Source organism: Xenopus laevis, chromosome 9_10L (assembly GCF_017654675.1).
Source record: "Xenopus laevis strain J_2021 chromosome 9_10L, Xenopus_laevis_v10.1, whole genome shotgun sequence".
In the NCBI taxonomy this organism is placed as follows: Eukaryota; Metazoa; Chordata; class Amphibia; order Anura; family Pipidae; genus Xenopus; species Xenopus laevis.
Window position 1 is genome coordinate 66,084,672 of NC_054387.1, and position 24,964 is coordinate 66,109,635.

Sequence of the window (24,964 nt, forward strand, 5' to 3'; positions counted from 1 at the left end):
CTAGATATTTGGCTCTAACTGCCTTTAGCTCTTAGCACAGTTCAAATGATGGGTCTAGTTCTGCAATGATAAATTATCAAGAGAAACTGCTATATCACTTCCCTTTCTTATATACTCTTTAGGGGGTGAGTCACTGCCATATAGGACAGTACATCTCTAGTAGGGCTACTATATTCTCTCCCACTGCTCCAAGAAAACACCCATCCTGCAGGTCCTAATTCTTGGTTTTGTAATTTGGGTGTGGCAGTAGACTAAACCCATGATGTCATGTCATTAGGCATAAAAACTAATGATGATTTTTAATTTCCCCCAATTTCTGACTTGTGTGTTTCATTCCCAAAACATTCAAGACAAAAAAACTCTAAATAAGAGCATAACACAAAATAATATAAAACTAATAAGATTTGGGATTTCTGAAAGAAGTGATCAGTAGTGATGGGTGAATTTGTCCTGTTTCGGTTTGCCACGAAATTTGCGAATTTCCCGCGAAATTTGCGAAAAGGTGAAAAATTACACAGTAGACAATTCCGACGCACATGTCAATGGGTGTCCGATTAATTTCCGTTTAATTACCAGCATCCAAATTGACATCATCGTCGGAATTGTCACTCATGTCAAAAAAACTTTGACGTGGGCGAATTTTCACACCTGGCGAATAAATTCGCCCATCACTAGTGGGCAGTTTAATTCATTATTTTTAATACACAAACCATTATTTACTGTACATCTTTGAATTCAGTCCACTTAACATGATTCCAAAAATGCAACATTCGGTGCCAGCCTTGCACAAGACTATACATCACAGAACTGTAGTGCTCTTTCAGTTCACCACAATCACCCTGGTATGGTCAGAATCCCGAAGGAAGTTCACTGTGTCTTTCTGCTAAGTTCCTTATTTACATTTTGCTCAACACTTTGTTTCTGAAATAAAGGTGCCTTTAGTTATTTTGTTTGAAAATTGTTCACAGGATCACAAGTTAAAAAAAAAAGAAACTTTTAAGGCAGTTCTCTCTCTTCTAAATTACACTTGGCCTAATTGTGTTTCTAAAATAATATATGTTAGATCCAGCTAGGAGAATGCGGTTGTGAAATACTTGCTTAAATCCTCCAATTTACGTTGGTTTGGTTTGGCTAAACTTTCAAAGTCCTTGGAGTAAGGAGCTATGGATCCTGAATGCTGTAATTGTAGTAATATTTCCAACTGTGTATTTGTCTCTGTATTGTGGGAGACCCAAGTGAAACACTATTCTTTTTCACTGTAAGGAGAGGCCTCTTGAGTGAAATAGTTTAAGAAAAGGTGACTGTATGGCTTTTTTGTGCCTACATAATTTTATACACTTAGGGGCCGATTCATTAACTTCGAGTGAAGGATTCGAAGTAAAAAAACTTTGAATTTCGAAGTGTTTTTTGGGCTACTTCGACCATCGAATGGGCTAGTTCGACCTTCGACTTCGAATCGAAGGATTCGAAGTAAAAATCGTTCGACTATTCGACCATTCGATAGTCGAAGTACTGTCTCTTTAAAAAAAACTTCGACCCCCTAGTTCGGCAGATAAAAGCTACCGAAGTCAATGTTAGCCTATGGGGAAGGTCCCCATAGGCTTGCCTAAGTTTTTTTGATCTAAGGATATTCCTTCGATCGTTGGATTCAAATCCTTTGAATCGTTCGATTCGAAGGATTTAATCGTTCGATAGAAGGAATAATCCTTCGATCGTACGATCGCAGAATTTGCGCTAAATCCTTCGACTTCGATATTTGAAGTCGAAGGATTTCAATTCCTAGTCGAATATCGAGGGTTAATTAACCCTCAATATTCGACCCTTGATGAATCGGCCCCTTAATAAAGAAAAATAAAATATTAAGGGGCAGAAGAAAATCATTTATTTATTAACTCTTATTAGTTAGGAAAATGTTTTCTCATGATTGCTCCTTTATGAAACCATTTCATTAATGTGCTAATATTTCTTAATTGATCCAACTGCTTTGAGAACTTATATATACTGTATACTATAAGGCTGATCACTAAATAATTGTAATTGCCATTCTATGGCAGCTCAGAAACAGTACACTCTACGTCTGAATTGCTACATAATCAGGCCCGTATCATCAGTTTCTATGATATACTGTATAAAACCACATTTTCTGCTTGGTTAAACTTAACTTCTCAGCAGCTTCCAAGAGCTTACTTAGTATATGCAGTGACACTCAAAAGAAACCTAACAATACCTAAGATGATAAGATGAAACTTTCTGCTGGTAAAGTAATTTCAGTATATAAATTACATAATTTCTACACATGTTTATGTTAGGCTTAAGTTCTTATTTAAAGATAGTTTGAAAGAGATGTGAAAGAGGCCATTTATGCCAAATTGTAGAAACCATCCCTGAACAGAGGAGGGGGCCTGCAACACTGCTTGTCATCAACCTACAGTGCCGCTTTGACATCCTTACCCTAGTGGCTTCACAACAATTCACACTTCCAGTCATGTACATTGAAAGATTAACATCTGCCTCAATGAAAATCATGGAGCCATTGTGACTGGATCACACTTTCACACATCTGTGAGTTTCAGCCAACACCTTACTGAAGTTCCATGGAAACATTGTGATTAAATAACTGGGACTTTACTACCCTGAAGGGTTTAAATGCCAGGAAATGCCCTACCACTTCAGTTGAACTGAAGAAGCCATTCGGATGAGTGGTGAAATATTTTCAAGGAAAAACTCTAAGGGGCCGATTCACTAAGCTCGAGTGAAGGATTCGAATGAAAAAACTTCGAATTTCAAAGTATTTTTTGGGTACTTCGACCATCGAATTGGTTAAATTCGTTCGAATTCGAACGAAATCGAACGAATCGAACGAAAAATCGTTCGACTATTCGACCATTCGATAGTCAAAGTACTTCCCCTTTAAAAAAAACTTCGACCCCCTACTTCGGCAGCTAAAAGCTACCGAAGTCAATGTTAGCCTATGGGGAAGGTCCCCATAGGCTTGCCTGTGATTTTTTGATCGAAGGATTTTCCTTCGATCGTTGGATTAAAATCCTTCGAATCGTTCGATTCGAAGGATTTAATCGTTCGATCGAACGAAAAATCCTTCGATCGTTCGATCGCAGGATTAGCGCTAAATCCTTCGACTTCGATATTCGAAGTCGAAGGATTTCAATTCGAGGGTCGAATTTCGAAGTATTTTTAACTTCGAAATTCGACCCTTAGTGAATCGGCCCCTATATGTCCAATTGCCTTTGACTTAATTCTACTAGATACTGTTCTTCACTGTTGCTGCAGGTTAGTCAGTGTAAAGAAGCCCATGGGAACCCCTTATCACAGTTTAATTTTGTGGATGTTTGGTAAATGATATTGTTTCCAGTACAGTTAGTTATTCAGTAAATTTAGTTATTTAGTTATTTACTAAAACTCATTTTTTTTTCTGGTCAGGCTTTTTGGGGCAAAAATAATTTCTCATGGTTTATTATGCTGCAAAAACCCTGAATCCGAAAACTCTCCATTCAAAACCTGTTGAAGTCATGTACAAGTCAATGTCAGATGTCCCTATCCCAATTTGAAGATATCATAGTCTGTGCTGGGTCTAGCTCAAGAATCTGAAAAATTCAGGGTTTTTGAGCAATAACCCCAAAAAAATGAGCGTTTCGGGGGGAAAATTCGTACAATTTGAGTTTTCGCTCAATTTTATTGATTTTTTCCCAACTTTTTCAGATAGTTTAATGATAAATATGGTTACATCATGGATGGGCATTTGGTAGAGCTTTCTTCATTAAACACAAATTGAAAAATCAGGTTCTAGTAAATAACCACCCAAGTCATCATTTCAAAGTGCCACTTTACCTTAATTTAGTGTTTCACCTGGTTTCTATAAGGAATGAATTTCTGCTTGTCACTGCACAGAGACCTGTGGTCACTCCCATAAACACAGAACTGTATGCATTTGGCATTGCTGTATTCATGAGGGGAAGGATGGGAAGGAACTTATGCATCTCCCCTCCTGACCCATACCAGTTTCCTAACTTATAGACCACTCATAAGTATAACTATATTTTTTTCATTCTGTTACAGGTATGGAACCTGTTATCCAGAATGCTCAGGGAAGGATAAGGGATCTTTCCATAATTCGGATCTCCATACCTTGTCTACTCATTTTTTTTAAATATTGATTTAACCCAATAGGATTGTATAGCCTCCAATAACAATTAATGATATCTTAGTTGGGATCACGTAGAAGGCACTGTTTTATTATTAGAGACAAAAAGGAAATCACTTTTTAAATTTTGAATTCTTTGATTAAAATGGAGTCTATGGGAGATGGCCTTCCTGTAATTCGAAACTTCCTAGATAATGGGTTTTCCAGATAACGGATCCCATACCTGTACTACAGTATATACTATTTGCTGGCTATTTCCACACATTAGCCACTGCTGTTTTCTTTTACTTTGCAAGGAAGGGCATGGTGTTAATATATTGTAGCCTTTAAATAGCGTCTTTTTCTATAAATACTGTATTCAGTATCTTACTATAATTAAACAATTTGTATCACAACCAGTGTTGTAACCATTTGTGTATTTCTATATTTATAGGAATGGATGCTGATGGGATATACAGAGTCAGTGGGAACCTGTCCACAATACAGAAACTAAGATTTATTGTAAATCAGGGTAAGTTATTTCTAGTCTATGGACAAGTTCTGACTTTCCCTAATGCAACTGTGTTTTTCTTGGCTGGAGGAATTTTTTTTTTTTCTGTTCTTTCTTTCTTTTTTCATTGCCGTTTTGATCAATGTTTAGATTCTTCCCTTTGGCTTTTGACAATGCTTTGAGCTTATCTGGAAATGAAAAGGAAAAAAAAGTTTAGTGGTTAGCTTTTGAACTTTTCTGAGCAATAATGGCCACAGGGGAAGATGTTTCCCGGCAATTGAGGATTGTCCTGTAGAGCTAAAAGCCCATAGCTTTAACTACTCCATCATTAAGAACAGGAAATACCCATCCTGCAGGTCACTGTAGCTATTGTGGGAATTTCCAGACAATAAGACCAATAACCATTAAATACTTATTTTTTTACAATTAGGTTTTTCTTATTGTTATTGTTTTTGTAAAATGTGTTTATTTCATTCTATTGAAGAATTTAACTGAAGCCAGATCCTACCTTATGGACACATCATTGGTTTATTTGTGCTTGCTACCCAACTCTTTGATTACTGGTTATTTTAAAATATTAGCTCAATATAAAAACAGGATCTTCCAATCCAAGTCCTGGTTTTGTTAGACTGGAGCCTGAAATCATTTTCTGCCTGCCCGAGCCAGGATATCCCTTGGAAAATCAGCCTTTTATAATAAGCTACAATTACTGCCTTTAATCTTCCATACTCAATATAACCAAATTCCCAGGAGATCTCATTGGCTCACGAGTTAAACATTAATGGTTTTACTTATATACATGTAACATTCAGGGATATTTGTCATTATTTAGGGCTTAGAAATCTATGAAAGAAACTGAAAGTTTCTATGGCACCAGGAGGAAGAAAAATTGTTATGAGAAACTTGATGCTTTGTTGATCTTGTCCTGCACATTATAGAAGTCCAATGTTACTGAACTCTTACTGTTCATCTTTATCTGTATTCTTCTGGGTTTTCAGTTCTTTAACTAGTGAATACCCATTAATATGTTCTACCAAGAAACGCAAGTCACTTTATCTGCTATTGACTGAGAAAATACCTAATTAACTATTATTTAAATGTTTACTCTCTTTGGAATTCAGCACCCCACTTTTATTTGGTTCCATATCCATTTAGATTCATTACTTCCATTAGAAATATGGATAACATAGCTAAGTTGGAGGAGAATATTATGAAGAATTGTCTAGTTTCCTGCACGTCAGCTCCTACTGTATCGCCTAATTCTAATAAAATGTATTGCTGGTAAAGTGCATTCGTTTAACTAGGTTTTAGTAGAATTGTGCATGGTCTATGAACATATATATTTGGATAAAAAAGCATATTATTAGAAGAGAGAAATATGCACAAACAAAATGTGACTCTGCTTGAATAAATAATTACAACACCCAACAATTTATATGTACGCTGCATCCACCATGACAACATCTGTGAAGTCATCAACATGGTTATGAGCCTTGGTGAACCTGCAGGTTAGAGTGGACAATGACTACTGAGCGTGTGCAAATATCCTTGCGTGTGCCCCTTAGTTTTGAGACAGCTAACCAGTTCATTATTTCTGCAAACTGCAGCAACTTTAATTTTGCACTTTTTCTTATGACATCCTGTGACTCCATAAAGATGCTTAGAGTCATTGTTTATTTTTCTTATAGTGTCTTGAGCTGGGAAACCTACAGTATGATTGAGTATATATGGGAGTATATAATGAATTTTGCAAGCTTATCAAGAATCAATATTTCTAAAAAAATATCCCCTGAACTAATTAGATCTGAAGAAAAAAATAGTACCTAGTTTACAGTGAGAAAAATGATATGTAATCATTGCAAATACACTAAGGAAGCAGTAGCTGACAGATCTGTTGATACTGATAATCCATGAGCAATGGTACAGAAAAAAGAAGGTTTGTAAAGATGTACAGGATAGCCTATCATTAACACCCCATTATTCAGTTGAAATTTTTTATCTTTTACTTTTAGAATAACATTGAAATTTCTACTTTCCCACAATGCACATCTCTACAGCATGTCAGTACTACCTTCTAACCACTACCCTAGTTTGGTTTGTTATATTTCTTTACATATCTTAACTACCAATCTAAAGTAATTTCTTTATTACCAATGCATATCATTAATATTAACCTTTACAAATTGTAGCCACCCCCACCCGGTCTCGTTATCCTTGCCATTCTTGGGCATATCATGCATATTACAGTATGTAGAGAGAAAATTACCTACTTTTCATGTAAAAATGTTGTATTACAAGTGATTATAATAAAAATGAACCTATCACACCATCAAATGGAATATATTTTTTACAAAATAATTTTGCATTCTTTTTATTTGTATTTTCTCACCATCAAATAAGGCTACAGTGAAATATACTACATTATTCTCTCCCTTCCCCCCAAATCCCACAGGGTGTTTTTCTGCATCTGAAACTATTGATATTAAACTACATGGCTTACATGAGATAAGATTATCTTTTAGGAATGATTTATTTTTCCTATTAAAAGTATGAAATCACATGATTGTAAGTGGGAAAGAGTTAGGCACCATAACTTACAGAGTCTTAAAACTTTTATCTTGTATTTCTTACTGATAGAAAAAGCCAGACTCTTCACGATTTTATTAAAGGAATATTGAAGTTGAAGTATATGTTGTGATTGCACAAGTGAACATTCTGAATGAATATATTAATATCTACATGGATATTTACTTTATCTGCAACTGTCAAAATAAATCATGGTTTGCTTCTGACAGTATGCATGTATGCATTTAGGAGAAACTAGCACTGGTGGCCCATTTTCATCCACAGACAAGTGCCTTTCAAGGTTGTCATTGCATAGAAGCTACAGTAAAAGGAGAGTGCAAATAACACAGGGGTTGCTATACACCCTGCCCTCAGAAGACTGCACTGTGGACCTGCACTGGATACACTAACGAAGGCTCAAATGTTGCAAAGGTGTGGAGAGGTTAGGTGCATGTACAAGATGAAGTGCAAAGGAATAGGACTTTTACCTCACCTTTAAAAATGTAGCACTAATGCCTAAAGGTATATGTAGATGACTGAGAAATTCACACTTCTGCATTGAATATTCAAGTAGGACATGGTAAAGTAGAATTCAGAGAAAAGTAGGACCAGTGATGGCATCTAAAAAGTATAGACGCCCCAGTCATAATTCTGTATACTAAATAGGACTATTCCTTTAGTCAAACAATGGGCCATTTCTCCTGAAGAACTAAGGAACCTTTGTAATAACCAGTTTAATTATGAGAATCCACTTTTGTTGCTGTTAGACAAAAGGTTTCAACATACTTTAACTGTTTAGCGCTGATACATTGGCCTGCGTGGTGTACATTCACAGGCCAAAACTGATATTAACTTAATTGCCGACCATTTATAAACAATGGGGTAATTTGCACCCGGGCAGTTATCCATGGTAACCAATCAGATGTTTGCTTTCATTGTTCTCCTTGCAGCTGGCTGAAAACATCTAATCACTGATTGGTTGCTTTAACTTACTGCCTAGGTGCAAATTTGCCCAGTGTTTATAAATGAGCCCCATTGTGTTTGTTTCACCAGAATATTAACATTGGTTTGGAAAAACTTAACCATGTTAAAAAAAAACTGGATTACACTACAATCAAAATACTGATTTTTTTAAGTCAAATCTTAAAATATCTAAAAATGGAAAATACACCTACTTTATATTGTGGGACAAACATGAATTAGAATTTTATTATTTAACACCCAGGTTTTCAAGTTTTATTTCAGAGAAGTTTGTTGAATTCAATTTCAAAATACAATCTAACCTTTAAAAAATTAAAATCAGAATTTTTTTGCAAAATAACTTAAATTTATTATTATTACAGTATATCGATGGGCTCAAAAAAGTGTGATCATAATAAGGTCATACACTACAGAAACTGTGTTCTTATTAAGCACACTGCCAACCTAAATAATTTAATAATAAAGAATATGCCTGCTTGATTAATTGTTGTAGAGTAAAATTTACAATAAACCTGTCTTGATCAGTGCTTCACAGAGGCACTATTACTGTCTGTGCTGTTGTTTAACAAGAATTTAATTGGAAAGATAAGTGAATGCACATTTAAAAGTATTGTTCATTTGCTTTATAATCACCCCATCCCTCAAAGTATTGACAGCACTAGGCACAAACCGTTTCCAATTTTACAAGTATTATTTTCCATATGTGTGCCTTAAATAAAACTGGTTTAATTAGAAGATTTATTGTTTCCGCCCTAGCAAAAAAATATATATTTTAAACAGACCAGTGTCTCATATTAAAAAGAGAAGTTTTGTCTGGGACTTATTACATAATTTTTTACCTTGTCTGTTTTTTGTTTTTTTTTTCTTAAATGAAAAATATCCAACAGGGAATAAGTGGTAGAAGATACAATTTTTGCACTATTATACAAATTAGAAGTTGGTTTATATTGATCTATGGTACACTAGTTGAATGAAAGTCCTCATTGGTTCCTACGAGTTACTGGATAAGGTAATATAGCTCCTGTCATTTGATGTACATATTCAAACAGAAACTTCTATAAACAATTTAGACCACACCATTGTGATGAGTAACTGATTAGGGGAAATGCCGGCTTTAATTGCCTGCTTCAGTTCCCTTACACTATCCAATGGCTGATAACTAGATGACTAAAATTAATTAATTTTTTAATTTTAGAGTTTTTCAAATTTTGAAAACAAATTGTCTCTAAAGAAAATTTTGCATTCAAATCACACTCTACTACTTATACTACTTAAATCTGCAAAATATATTTATTTTCCCAAAAGAATATGAATATAATTCCCAATGACTTCTACAGAAACTCACCAGGCTTTTAGCTACTGAATTTGTTTCATTATAATTTCTTTTATAGTATGATTTTTTTTTTTTTTTTATCAATTTCCTCTAAATATATAAGAACAAAAGCAATTAAGGCCACAAATGTATAATTTTTTATGGATCACTCTGATGCTGATTTTACAAGCACTGCCAAGGTAAGTCTTGTCAGACCCCACCTACATATAGATGCACTTTGTGTATTTTCACATGGGAAGCTAGTGAAATTGTTGTTTATAGTAAAGAGAGTACAAACAATGAGCAGTGTTTTTTGTCTGTATATATTGCTCATAAGGGTTAATATAATATAATGAAAGCGTAGCTGTAGGCCTTTAGAATGACAGTACAGTCACAGTATAATTTAACTCTCTATTCCTGTATTTTAAAACCACTATGGTTATTGTATGCCCAATTGCGGTCTTGCTTTCCCCACCCATGTAACCCCCTAATGTGTCAAACACAAAATTATTGCTTCTGTTTTATTGTCAATTGTTGTCTCTGGCTACAGAGTAAATAGCTGACTGTACTAGGCAGTGAATAATTCTGATAAATAATATGGTCAACCACAGGTTGTTTTCCAAACAATTGTGGCTTGGTCCAAAGAAACCACACAAAGCACTAATAATGTGTTGTGGCTGCATAGTGACTATGGTTGAGGATATGCTATTGTGCATAATGGATACATTATCATGTACCATGGCAGGAATAGCATTACATGGTGCTGTCTGAAATTACGGCTGTGTTTTAGAGCAGGACTTCTTAACCTGTGCATCCCTCAACACGTATCCATGTGCTGTTTTGGGTGGGTGTCCATTATACCCTTTATTATGCTGAAATTTATATTTTACTATATATATTTAGTTTGTAGTATCCAGAATTCATAAGAAAAACCTTTTATTTTTAAATTACATTTTAAATACATTTTAATTAATTTATCTTACTTGGAATTTCTTAACCCTGGCTTTCTTCTACTGATACTGCTCTACCTGCTGCCCTGTTTTATGGTGGTCTACACCATACTCTTACTCCCAGACCTGTAAACAGAGCAGGGGAGGGGTAGGATTACTCTTTCCCCGCTGTATTTTTTAAAGTTCTTCCACCTGCTCCTTCTCTGTCAATTAAATCATTTGAAGTTCACTGTATAAGGCTCTTTTTGCCTGTATTTCTTCACATTACTGTCATATACCAACCTCCTTGACCAACCACAATTTTTTGACAACTTTTCTGCTTGGCTTTCTTATTTCATCTGACTTCCCATCCATCATACTAGGTGACTTTAATATAACTGTTAACACTTTAAATGTCCTTGCTAAAACTAAACTAAACTTCTTTCACTAACATTCTCCCTTGGCTTATCTCTTATCTCTCAGATTCCCCCTCTCACTCCAATGGTAACTCTCTAGATCTTATGTTTGACAGATTCTATTTAATTTCCAACTTTATTAACTTACAGTACCTTTCCCTTTTCTGCTCACATTTCAAGTCTAACTACCTTCTGCAATTCCCATGCATATACCATGACCTGTAAACACTAGACATGTTGCATTTCTCTCCTTCCTTTGACTCTCTTCAGTCTAATACATTAAGCATCTCCTGCCCTTATCTGGCTACCTCTGTTTACTATAACAAACTCATCACCGCCCTTAATGAGATTGCTCATGCCAAGAGAAGATGCATTAGATCCAAATAGCTTCAACCTTGACATAGCTCTCCAAAGACATTGATGTCTGTCCCTTATTCTTTTCTTTCTATACATCCTCCCCATGCAAACTAATCAACTCATATGGTTTCCAATACCACCTCTATGTTAACAACACTCAGATCTATCTCTCCTCTCCTGATCTCTTCCTGTCTGTCTCCCAGAAGTTTCTATCATAGTTAAACGTTTCACCCCATCTCTCCAGGCCTGGTGCCTTGGGGTTATCTTAGATTCTGCTCTGTCCTTTACTTCATATTCAGTCACTGCTAAAGTATGTCGCTTTCAACTAAGGATTATATCCAAAATACAATCATTTATCACCCAAATTTCTACCAAAATTTGTATTCACTCATAATATTATGAACTACTATAACTCTCTATTAATTGGTCTTCCCCTCCAGAGACAGTTTATAATGAATACAGCTGGCAGGCTTATACACATTAGCAACCACTCCTTCTCTGCCACACCACTCTGCCTACCCCTGCTGACGCTACCTTTCAGAATAAAATTCAAAATAGTGACCCTTATATTTAAAGCAGTTTATCACTCTGCCCGACCTTCATTTCTGAACTTACCTCTAGATACTCACATAGTCACTTACTATGCTCCTTTACTGAACTGCTCCTCAAGTCTTCTCTCATTACTTTCTCATATGCATTGCTCACATTCATAACTTTGTAATGGCTGTCCCCTTCTCTGGAATTATATCCCACGGTTCTCTTCTGCTTTTAAAAGATCTTACAGATTAATTTATTTTAAGTGTACCCTCATTCAGTATAGCGTAATGTCAGTGTACTACTAAATACCCTATGCTACACCTCCAACCTTGCTTACTTTTAGGGATGGGCGAATTTGAGCCGTTTCGTTTCGGCAAAAATTTGCCGCCGGCGAATTGTCAACGACGCCCATTAGAGTCTATGGGCGTCAAAAAAAAATGTCTTGTGGTGAAATTTTTCTGACACGCGTCTTTTTTTATTTGGACACCATACAAGACTATGGGCGTAATTTCCACGGCAAAACGAGTGAAAAAATTCACCAATCCCTGCTTACTTATGATTGTGCCCTTTCCTCACCTTGTGTCTCAACTCCTTCTCATTTTGGGCTGTAAGCTCTTGTGGGCTGGGCCTTATTCACCTTTTGTGTATGTTCTTCATATTAACCCATTTAGTGTACAGTGCTGTGAAATATGTTGGCATTCTAAAAGTACATGTTATTATTAATAATGATGCCATAATTGTTTTTGCATACATATGTACTAATAAGTGAATTTTGAACATAATTCTATTTTTCTTTAGTATATTTTTATTTCTGATTGCAACTACACTCATGGCAACACCTTGGTTCTGCTAGAATGTAATAGTAATACAGAAAATACATTTAAAAAATTACTAGTGTCACACACTTTAAACCACTAAAGCTAATCAAGGAGATTAAAAATACGAAAAGTTAACCATATCTTTGCATGCAAATTCACTGCAAACAAGATTGCACTGCAAACAATATAGGAATCTAAGGCCTCCCTGAGCTATGGTCATCAGGATATGTATGGGTAGAGGATATTGGACAATTTAGCTCCAGCATATATTGTCCTATTTTCTCAATATACCCACCAGGGTTCTTATACCTGTAGTTCCATATCTCTTATTTTTAATTAATCCTACCCCCCAGGTGCCTTTTTAAAGAGAGCTGCAGTTTTGATATTTCTGATTTTGTTTTTAGTCTCTTTTTATGGGGACTCCAGTTATTTTTACCCCACATCATCTATTTTAGCTCCAGCACTTTACCACACGGTATCAGCAAGTCTAGCCAGATCATTATAAGACCTGTATGCCCATCTTAACCATGTTAGGAAAAAGACATGTTTTAACATTTTTGCATGTGATTAGAAAATTATAATATATTGGCTTTTTCTCCCTGTTTCTTATTTTTCTAAAATGAATCAATGTACATTTTTTTATACCAGGCTAATCAAATAACTGCATTTTTTCCTGTTAGGACTGAGCAAAAGCTAACTCAACCATTTCATACATCTTCAAAAAAGAAGATCAAAGAAGAAACTAAGAAAGGAAGTGTTAAATCTCATTTTCTTTTAACATAAAAATATTATATTTATTTTGCAACTTTGCAGCCTAAAGGCTACTATTGTAGAGTTCATTTTACTGCTACTATGAAAAATATAAATACATTTAAAAAAGGGGTAGAAAAATCATGATGGTTGAAGGTCATAAATAATATATATATATATATGTATAGATGGTGCATTCAGATGAAATTAGATCCTATTCTCTATATACTGTATATGTTATATTTATATATATATATATGTGTATGTATGTGTCATTGGGTCATATTTACAACCATTTATGGCTACACAATATCTAACTAAATCAATTGTATTTTGAAATTATGAATCCCTTTAGGTAAGACCATGTATGACCATCACCATATTGTATCCCTCAGTCACATCTCTGCTACTTTTAAGTCCTTGGTGTAATTTGTTAAAGGGGGAGAAAGTACAAAGCCTCAGCACAGCTGCTCTTCCTTTAAAATGTGTGGGAAAGTTATCAAAAGCTATGTCAAATTTGACACAGCTTGGTATCTTGCCAGCAAAGCACACACAGCACCAAAGGAAGCCCTGAAAGCAGCTGGCAACTTCAGGGTTTCGACAGCCACCTGTAAATGAACATAAGCACAAGGCTATGGGCAGTTCTGCTCAGTGAGCTCTTCTATTATACCAACTTCACTATCTAGTACCCACTGTACTTCACATTGGAGAATACCTATCAGTTGCAATGCTGGAAAAGCTAGGTAAGCCATTAGGTATGCCAAAAATTAATTTGATCACTTCATAACCCCCAAATTTCCTACTTATTTAAACTAATCTAAGGTACTTTTTGAAGTTAGCATAATACCAGTATCTTATCCACCAGCAGAAATGATGTTGTGTAAATGTTATGACTGCTTCCAATGTGTCAGAGACTTCCATTTGGATGATGTCACTGTGATAGTCCGGCTCAACTCTTGATTCACAAATTTACTGTGAAACAGTAAAAATTAGTGAAGCGCATTGAAGTGAATGGGCGTCAAAATAATTTTGACGCAAGCAACGATTTTTATACTCGCGACTATTTGGTCAGAAATTTGCAGCAAATTAGTGTCTCCCGAATTTATTCGCCCATCACAACTAGAAAGATTCAGCATATTTACTGGATATAGAGATATATACTTATGGATACTGGATATTTGGTCCAAATACTGTGAACTTTTTTGGTTTTGGAAAGAAATGTTTTACTTCAGTTTTAAATACAGGGTTGTCTTGCACAGGTATGGGACCTGTTATCCAGAATGCTTGGGACCTGGAGTTTTACAGATAAAACTTTCCATAGTTTGAATCTTCATACCTTAAGTCTACTAGTGAATTATGTAAACAATAAATAAACCCAATCCGATTGTTTTTGCTTCCAATAAGGATTAATTATATCTTAGTTGGGATCAAGTAAAAGGTACTGTTTTATTATAAAAGAGAAAAAAAGGGAGATGGCCATCCTGTAATTTGGAGCTTTCTGGATAATGCCTTTCCAGATCCCATACCTGTACATGGCAATCTTCTAACCCTTGTGGCCATATTGGTGGAACATTCAAAGCACATGCTTTTATGTCTTATTTTCCTTTTCCACCCATATACCTTAATGAAGGAAGTAAGTCCCTTCCTCGCAGCACTTAAAAGGAGCTTGTAAGCTGCTGCTGGACTGTGACAGTAAGAGCAGTGAAAGAAATGCATGCCAGTGCTTCTTCACCAAAATCTGAAGGTTTATTTTATAGCAAAAGAACTCCCTTGGTACACTTTATAGTTGATACACATTCAGCAAGACAATATCAAGCAGTATTAAGTACTTAAAGACCCAGCCAGGTTGGAGACAGGATAAGATGAAGGTGTTGTTTCACCAACAGCATGAACACAACAGTGAAATAAATCCCTTCAGGTGGAAGCGTCTCCTGGATAAATATAGCCTGTGTCTCTTTCCATCTGTGGTCCCTAGAGGCAGATGTTGCCTCAGTAAAACTAATCCACTATAAATATCCCCATAAATACTAACCACATTATTTCTTCTTGATTTTGATCAATAAACCTGAATATCTTTCACCCCAGAGCTAGTATGTTACTTGCTAAGCCTTGTTCATGTGGACCCTGTATCCTGGCTTCAGTAAAGATTAGTTACCCCAGAGCTTGGTGTTGAACTTCTAAACTGGGGCCTACCTCCATACCAGGACCTCAGGCAGAGTCACTTCCAGCTATCATGGAGTCCAGAAAGTAAACATATATCTGCATTTATACACTAGAGAAACAGAAACTGATGTTTCTGAGCAGTAGAAGTTGCTTGAACCTCATTGGGGATATAAACACTAATATGAGTGGGCTCAATGAAAAATAATTGGCATTCCAAAGGGAACTTAAGCCTCAAGATCAAGGCAACACTATTTATTACCTATGTCTGTTTCCAGTATAACCTAGTCGTTGAGTCATTAGAAATCAGATTCTAAGTATAAATAGCCCTAATGGTTTAGAAAAATATTACATTTTTCCTTAACTTCTGCAGCACATTTGCTTTGTACTTTGGATGACTTGAAGGATAATTTAAACAAAAGTTATCTTTAAGACAAAAATAGCAATATCTATGTTTTTTTAGACATATTTACTGCTTTCAAGTTTCTTTAAACATATTCAGATCATCACAGAGATTACTTTTTTTTTTTAAAGAAATCTACATTAATCTTATTGTTGGGGGGAAATTAAGCTAAAAGTTTTAATCATGCATTCTGTCAGGTAGCAAATATCTTTTCAGTGTAACTCCAGACATTAAATCTGTCAAGAAGCATGTTGTAAAATAAATGCCTGGGATACCTTCATAAACAAAAATCTTATTTCCATAATTCATACAGCTGGCTGGCATTTATTGGCACGTCAGGTGCAATAGGGACATTTCAGGAACATTAACATGTACAGAGTCATTTGTCAACAAAGCAACAATGTAGGAAAATCGTTCAGAACTCATACAGATTTACAGCTTTTTCTGCCAGCTGCTAATTACGATGTGTTCTGCCTATTTGTTAGGGCCTGTTTTATTGGAAAATGACAAAGGGGTTACGGTATCCCAGTTAGGAATATAGATGGGGCTTTTAGTAATAATATATAAGCAGTGAGAAGACCATGTGACTGCAAGGCTCAAGCTACAGTCACTCTCTTGCTTTTACAATTGATTCCGTTTGATGGATGAAAGATGAGGTGTGTGAGCGGTTCTGTTTAGTTAGTATAGCAAGTAGCCATTAATTACTAAACAATAGGCAAGAAAGGAGGAATAAATATCCCGGGGTCTTCTTCCTAAGCACTTTTTAGCATGCTAATGGAAAATAATTTCTAAAGCTAGTGTTACATAGAAGACATAGAAGACTTATGCCACCACAGTATCACATGTAGGGGCCCATTTATTAAACCTAAAATTTTTCTTGTCGAGTTTTTAAAAGGGAATTTTCATAGGAAATTTTTTTCATTTATAGAGATTTATTGTACCGAAAAGCTGCTAAAAACTGAATCTGAAAGTACTCCATCTCAGACCTGTCGAGGTCATATAGAAGTCAATTGGAGATTTCCCTTAAGTGGTCTCTTGACATCCTGATCTACCCTGGATTATCCCATAAAGTTGGGGTCTTCAGCCGATAACCAGATGAAGTCAAGTTTTTGTGCAACACTTCAATAAAGTCTAGGTTTCAGAGTGTCAATCATACGATTTAAATTGATGCACAAATTTGTTGCGACATTTTTTCACTCTTTTTTTCCCACTCATTTTTCAGAGTAGAATTATGGTCAGGCTTTTTGGGACAAAACCATCTCAGACCTGCCGAGGTTGCATATAAGTCAATGGCAGAGGTCCCTATCCTAATTGGAAGTTATTGTGGTCTATGCTGGGTTTAGCCCAAAAATCCAATCATTTTGGGCTTTTTGGGCATAAACCCAAAAAAATCATATGATTCGGGGAAAAAGCCCGAAAAAATAAAATTTTTCGTACATTTTTTTCAGGGTTTTCCCCCCAAACTGATTATTTGAGCTTTTTAAATAATATATAAGGCCAAATCGGGTATGGGAGTTTGGTCGTGGTTTTTTTAAATTAAATTAATGAGATAAATTCAGAATTTAGTAAATAACCCTCTTACTGTTCCCAATATCCAATACAGTAGCACTGCTGCAGTGCATGCAGAGCATGTAGGCATGGGTAATGTTCTGTGCAGCCTTGATTCCCCTAGCTTCTGTGAAGTTCAAAGAATCATATTAGGGCAATGGTAAACATTCTGAAATGATTTTCAGATGGGTGATAAAACAACTGACATCGCAGCTTCATTGCGATACATGGATAGTTGCCAAAACTATTACCAGATCAGACCTGTCGTTATCCAGGAAAAATTATATAAAAAGGAGACCAACCTAGAACTGCACACATACAGTATGTGTGGATAAATGTGTATGCATTTTCTATATTTACTGTAGATAATTGTGTGTGCCTATGCAAGGACACAGTACTTGCAGGCTTGTTTTGCCTCCAGTATGGGTTAAATGTATCCTGTTTTGGATAGTACAAAAGTACAAGGTACTGTTTTCTTATTACAGAGAGAAAGTCATTTTCAAAAGTTAAAATAATGGGTCTTTCAATACTTGATTTTGACATTGGTTGCTAGGGTCGAAATTGTCCTAACAGCCAGGCGTTGGATTGAATGAGAGAGTGAAAGATGAATACAGACGTCAGTGTCCCCCATCTCAAAGCTGGAAAGAGGCAGAAAAGTGAAGCAAATAATTAAAACAACTATAAAAAATTAAAAATGAACACCAATTGTTGCTAAAAATGATGATTCTATAAAGTACTAAAAGTTAACTTTAAGGAGATCACACCTAAAATCCTTTTATAGTATAAATAAATTAATTACAACATGTATTGGTGATTAAGACATAACTAAACACCTTAAGTAGGTTGGGTGAGATTGATTTTAATATACAGTATATGAAACTGGATTGTTCAACTAAAACATATTTCCATAATGTTTAACAGATAATATAGATCATTTTCATAATTCCCTGCCCCATTGGATCTTAAAATCTAAGGTCCCTACCGCATTCACATAGTTTTATCTGGAGCCAACCTGCTTGTTGAAGCTCCCTTTTATATAGTAGAATAGCAAGCTACAAGTTAGCCTGGTGGCTCAAATTTTATGTAATAAAATAATTATTTGAGCAGTGGTTAGGAGAATTTTTTTTATGACAAGTGCAATAGTAATAAGGAGTTCAAAAGAGGCCTCTTATTGCTCATATAAAAAGGCTGAATATATCCAAAGCTGATTATCACAACAGCACTAAACAACTGGAGCAGTCCTCTCAATGCTTATGATATTCTATTGAGATTTGCTAAAAGGCGGTTTCAAACAGCCCATTTTTTGTTTATTCAGTGTCATTTTCTGCTACAGCCAATAAAGCCCATGTTCATATAAATAGACTGAAATAGTTACAAGCTGGCACAAGGCCTGCTTGAGTTATCTGAAGTTGGCTCCTCGTATCATTTACTTTCACGCACAACCACTGAGACAAGAGTTTCTGTCTTCTTTCTTGGCTTGTGGACTTACCTCAGGCAATGTGGAAGAATGCCTTTTCAACAATTTTTAGTACAAAATGCATGCAGAATACCAAATCTATCTCTGTGACTACAGATAGGACTTTGTTTTCTATCCTCTTGAGAACCTGGGGTTGTTAAACCTGTTTACACACAGCCATATACCACCTGTAGAAATGAAATCAAATTAAAAAGAGACCCTGCTGTTGTTTCTGAACTGGCTACATGTATGATCTTATTCTGCAATATATCAATTGCTCCAATTGAATTATAAATAGATATACATTGTTCTCTGGTCGTGTAAGATAAATAGATCCAAACACTCTTGCTTACATTACATTTCAAAGAGATTTTAGTATCACTGAAATGCACATTTATTTATTGTATTCATTTATTTACAAGCTAGAAGTTAGCGATTTGTTCTTGCATATTATGGCTTTAACTTCTAAGCCCAATGATAAGAAAGTAAAATATCTAAATGAACTCATATTTATGAGCAGGATAATGCATTTGCTTGTTTGTTATAAAGATATTCAGGGATAATACCCTACTGGGCCCCAGATGTCCAACTGTGATCACTATAAGGCCTTCGAGATTAATTAACGGAGTAGTGATTTAGGGCCCCATTCTTTCTCAGTCATACTTTCTACAACTATCTTACAGACAGATGGACAGAGAGATAGATAGAGATTGTTAGATATACTGTATATTAAATACTACCAATATTTTGCTATACATTTTGGTTTGCTGGGGAAAAAAATAGTTTTTTTGCTTTGGAAAAAAAAAATAGTAAAAACTATATTATCATGTGGATTATGTCAACATCAACCAAGGGCATATGGGCCTCACCAGACCACTCCCTGTCTGTCGTTGAAGCTGTGTAAGTGCTGTGTTTAGAAGAAATTAACAACATGGGAGATTTTTTCTTTGAAGAACAATTTTATTATAGTGGAAAGAAGCTTCCCTAATAATGTAAAGCAATGCATATGCATAATAAAAACTTTGTAAAAAATATATATAAGTTCCCATTGACTCCAATGTATTAGGCAAAATAGTGGCCACTTTTGGTCATCACACTTACCTACATAAGGCTGCAATGTAGAATATACAGTCATATGCTCAGGGATTATTTCTTACATATACCTTTAGGAAAGCTTTAACTTTTGATATAAAGTGATGCATCTTGGCATGTAAACATATGCTGTTCTGCTTATAACAGGCAACTTTGACTAATCTCTCCTGAGACACATTTTTGGCTAAAACTACCTAATCTAAAACGGCATGCCCTCAGTTGGGGCACTCATTGCCATGTTTAAAACCATCTCTGGAAAGTTCAGGACCCTCTCAGGACCAGCCAATGCATCAGGCATTTGGGAATTTTATATGTGAACAGCTGCCTAGTATAACATCATCATGAGCAATGCCAGACATTTGCTGTAGTGGTATAAAGGCTTCTTCGGAATCAGAAAAATGTCTGGAGTAATGAATTACACTACTGCAGTTTGATGGACAATCTGGGTTTGACAAATGCCAATGGGAACACTGATATTCTGAATGAAAACTGCTAACTGTAAAGTGTTGGAGGAATAATGATGTGTCATGGTTTGTTCTAAGGCCCCTTGTTGCAGTGAAAGTAAACCGTAACCCCACAGTACTATGTGGCAACAGTTCAGGAAAGGACCTTTACTGTTTCAGCTTAATAATGCATCAATGCACAAAGCAAGATTCAGAATGTAAAGTGAAAGAACCTAACTGTTCTGCATCACCATGGCAGCATCCCAGATAAACCCACTTTGGTTGAATTGGAATGCCAATTACAAGACAGGCCTAATTACTCTACATCTGTACCCAATTTTTTTTAAGGTTCTTGTGTCCGAAGCAAATCCCAGGAACAATGTTCCAAAATCGAATGGCAAGCCTTTCTAGATGAGTACACTGTTATAAAGCAAAGATTAACATCATGTTAATACTTTTTGTTTAAAAATGATATAGTGAGAAGGCAGGTAGGTCTTATCATGTTAGACACACTCTCTTAAAGAGGTAAAATTGGAGACGTCACAGTTAAATAAGCTACAGATAAGTCAGCAAAGTGAAATATGAGTCAAGTTACAACAAATGGTCAGGGATGGCAGTATTTGGGCAAGGTACAAAAACATGCTAAGAGGAACAAACAGATGAGAAATCAAGAATCTAGCAAGAAACATAACATTTTTGGCATACATATGCTGCAAATTTTTTTACAATTCAATTGTGGCTCACGGGTAAAAAAGATTGGGGACCCCTGTCATATGGTATACTAATAATATTCAAATAATGTCATTTTGAAATACTAATATAGATTATAATGACATGTGGTATCATCATATTTATTTTCAACTAGAGTATATTCGATTTCTATAATTCTGTATAAGCCCATTACCTTTTAAATGCCTTTAGATACCTGATACCTTGATGGCACTGTGATACAGACCTGTGAACAAAGGTACCCCCATGTCTGCTAGTTTTGTTTGCTTCCCATGGATCAACTTGTAAGGGTGCTTGTTGGATTAGTGCTTGTTGGTTACACATCACTATATCATATGAAACTATACTATTAGCCATGAGGATTGTGGTTGCAATGAGAATACGTACTGTAGTTATGAACTTATAATCAGACAATTTCATTTATACAGAAATGCAATCAGTTGTTTTTCCCTACTGAACAAATGAGTCCTAATGGCAATAGAGAAGTTGATAAGTTAGACATATATGATGCAGTTTTTGTTTGGCAAGAATTTATAACTGGAAAACTGACCTAGACCATCTGTATACTGGACAGCAAACCAGTTTGCAGTTAGCAGAGGAAATCACAATTCATCTTCTGCCTTTTTCTGTGACACTGGACATCAGGTGTAAAGCAAAATAGGACAGTCTTCTGAAATAATTGACATATGGGAGTGTTTTTTTGCCAGATATTCTGTGTTGTTGCTCTGTTGATCTTACAGCCTTCCAGTCTCTCCTGTGTTTGAGATCAGATACTGAGAATTAGAGAGATGCCAGGAAATGTGTAGTGACACAGCTGTGATCTGATGGAAAAGGAGCTTGAATTTGCCTTGTAGCACTGTGCAGTACTCACAGACCAGGTGTCAAAAGTTAACTCTTCAAGAGTAACCATTCCAAGCCCATGCTGGTCAGAAGTAGTAATGAGCGAATTTATTCGGCAGACATGGATTTGTGGTAAGTTCCACGTTTCGCCGGCTGTGAATGTTTTCGCAAAACAGCAGCGAAAATTTGCAGTGGAAAATTCACTGCAACAAAAAATTTGCTGGGACCAATTTGCAGTGCCCATATAAATTGTCACGCATCATCATTTTTTGTACGACCAATGACTTTAATGCATTTGGACAAAAGAGTCGCGGGGGGAAAAATTCACTCATCAAAATTATTTTGACACCCATGAAAATTTTCTGGGGTTTCACAAATATTTCATCAAAGTGAAATATCGCTAGTCAGAAGCTGTACGTTTTATTCAGAGCCACTACATTAAGGGGCAGATTTATCAAGGGTCGAATTGAAAAATCAAATTTTTAAATTCGAACAGCAGACATATGCCATGTTAATTAAGGACTTCCATTTTACCAAATGGTAAAAACAGCAACATTGTTGTTTGTTTAAACCTGTACAGCACATGTGTACTTTCCCAAGGCACCTATGCTGTCAGAATGTGTTGCACATGCACACAAGTGTGACCTTTACTTTTGTATGCCATTGATCAGCCTTCAGGCCCTATACTTGGTTGTATGTATTAAGTATAAGGTATTGCTCTAAATGTTCCACCCATTATGTGTACCAACTGTCACTCTCTAAACAACCTGGTATCTATAAAAAGAAGTACATACCCCCAAAATATAGCAATTCATAATTGTATGTATTCTCACATTAGATTGAACATCAGTACATGGTGCAGCCATCATTGTTATTTATTTATATTGGAGCTACCTGGACCCAAAGGGATAAAGGAGGGGAGCCTTGGCAGGGTTAGGAAGGCAGAGAGCTGGAAAGGTTAGATGAAGGTCATAGGGAGAAAGATCATGCCAGTCTATGTTGTTAGCAGTGAGCAGCATGCCACCCACACTCCCTAAAATGGTTTTGAGAGAGGGCAAGGGATTTAGTGATATTTGGAAGCTTTGGCTTCTCAGGATGGGGTTTCAGTTAAGTCACAGCATGAGGGTTTGGCCCTGGTGTTTATGGTGTGGTTTACCTCCTTGGGTCTAAGGGTCCAGGGAGGTAAGGGTTTGGAGTGAGGCCTATTTTTGCCTTCACTTGGCCACCTTAGCACAATGCAGCTGGGTGGCTGGTATGGCAGGGGGGCCCATTCACTCCTGTGGAGTAGGCAAGCTTTCTTGGGCAGTAATGTTGTTTATTCAAATATTATGTAACCTGTTTATCATGATTTCAGTATTCATAAAACTGTGGCCATTTCACATCCATCCTGAGTGTTGTGTGTAATTTCTTGGGGAGAACGGGGAAAGGTAAGTGGCAATGGTTCAGTAGGCAGGTCCTGACAATTGCATGTCTTGATGCTGCCCTGGTCAAACTCCAACAAACAGGGGTCTTACAATACTTTAACAAACAAGATTTACAAAACCAAAACAAGATCAGAGGACCGTGCTCACTAACATTTAAAGGGTGAGGGAACAATTCCAGAGACAGTCAAGAGTCCAGAGAAGTTATGCATTCAGGATTAGTGAATTTGCGCTGTTTCGCTTTGCCGAAAAATTCACGAATTCGCGTGAAATTCGCAAATGGCAAAAAAATTTGCGACCTTTTTATGTCAATGGGAGATGTCCCTTTCACAATTTGAAGTTATTGTGGTCTGTGCTGGGGTTTGTCTGGTGGAAAAGTTTTGATAAATACAGTGGCGATCTCTAACTTCACTCTTTGATAAATATACCCCAAAGTCTCTAGAAAGCCTCCCCATCATTTGATTAGTGGGAGGCTTCAGGTAGGTTTAACCCCTCACCTTGTCAAAGCACCCCTGAGTTTTGAGATGGAGTGACTCAAGAAAATAGGTGAAAATAAGGAAAGTTATTTCCTTATTCCCTGTAATAAGAAGACAGTACCTTGTACTTGATCTAAACTAAAATATAATTTATCATTATTGGACACAATATTACAGAGAGACCCCTTATCCGGAAAACCCTAGGTCCCAAGTATTCTGCATAACACATCCCATACCTGTATAATAAAAATATCAGAGAGAGAAGTCAAGGGTCAAAATATTTTGCATGGCCCAGTATAATATACTGTTTATAATTCTAAATTGAGTTAATGTCCTTAACAATTTAACATTTCTCATGCTTTCAGAAACTCGCAGACTATCAATTAAAGATAAAGAATTAGAGATAAAACAGAATGTTGCAATTATACTTTTGATCTCAGTATTTTTTTTGGTAGCCATTAGAAGATGTAAGAACAAGAGATCAGTGTCTGCAAGCCAACTTCACATGGCATAATTTAGCCTCATGGTAGCAAAAATCTTGGATTGATGCCTTTTGCAGCTTCAGAATAGATCTTATTTAGTTTCTCAGAATCTATTTTGCCTCGAGGTGCAACAGTTACAAGCAATGCCCTGTTAACAACTAAAAAACATCCATGAACATGCATGCTAGGATAGTGATATTAATAATGATCTGGATTCACGAAACTTTTGTTCTCAGTAACACAGAATTCATTCTTTTACATTCAGAATGGTTTCTTATCTGCTCTGAGCTATAACATTCAGGAATGTGGCTGTCTTGTGATTCCTGAGGTTAAGGGTAAAATGACATCATTGCATGTAAAGTCAATTACCACCTTTAGAAAATAAAGATCCTCTTGTTCTCCTCAAGCTGTACGTTTAAATAATACCTTTGTATTCCTCACAGCTGTTATAAGTAGGGTGGAAAAATGCCACTTTGGATAATAATGAATGATGCCTGACCTCTGTGTCTCTTTACTCCTAAGGAACATAAAATTTACCATGAAAAAGCTTAATGTCTTGACTTCTGCAGAAATGATAAAATGTGAAATCATGGTTATAAA

The 24,964-nt window shown here is 36.0% G+C and overlaps 1 protein-coding gene across 1 annotated transcript in view; it reads left to right on the top strand.

Annotated features, from left to right (window-relative positions):
* The window catches only part of LOC108701317 (rho GTPase-activating protein 15-like), a 309,425-nt gene that overhangs the window by 206,032 nt on the left and 78,429 nt on the right, over nucleotides 1-24,964 (top strand). The window contains exon 11 of the mRNA XM_018235752.2: nucleotides 4,593-4,670. Coding sequence (XP_018091241.2) covers nucleotides 4,593-4,670 — 78 coding nt within the window. The remainder of the gene's footprint in view (nucleotides 1-4,592; nucleotides 4,671-24,964) is intronic.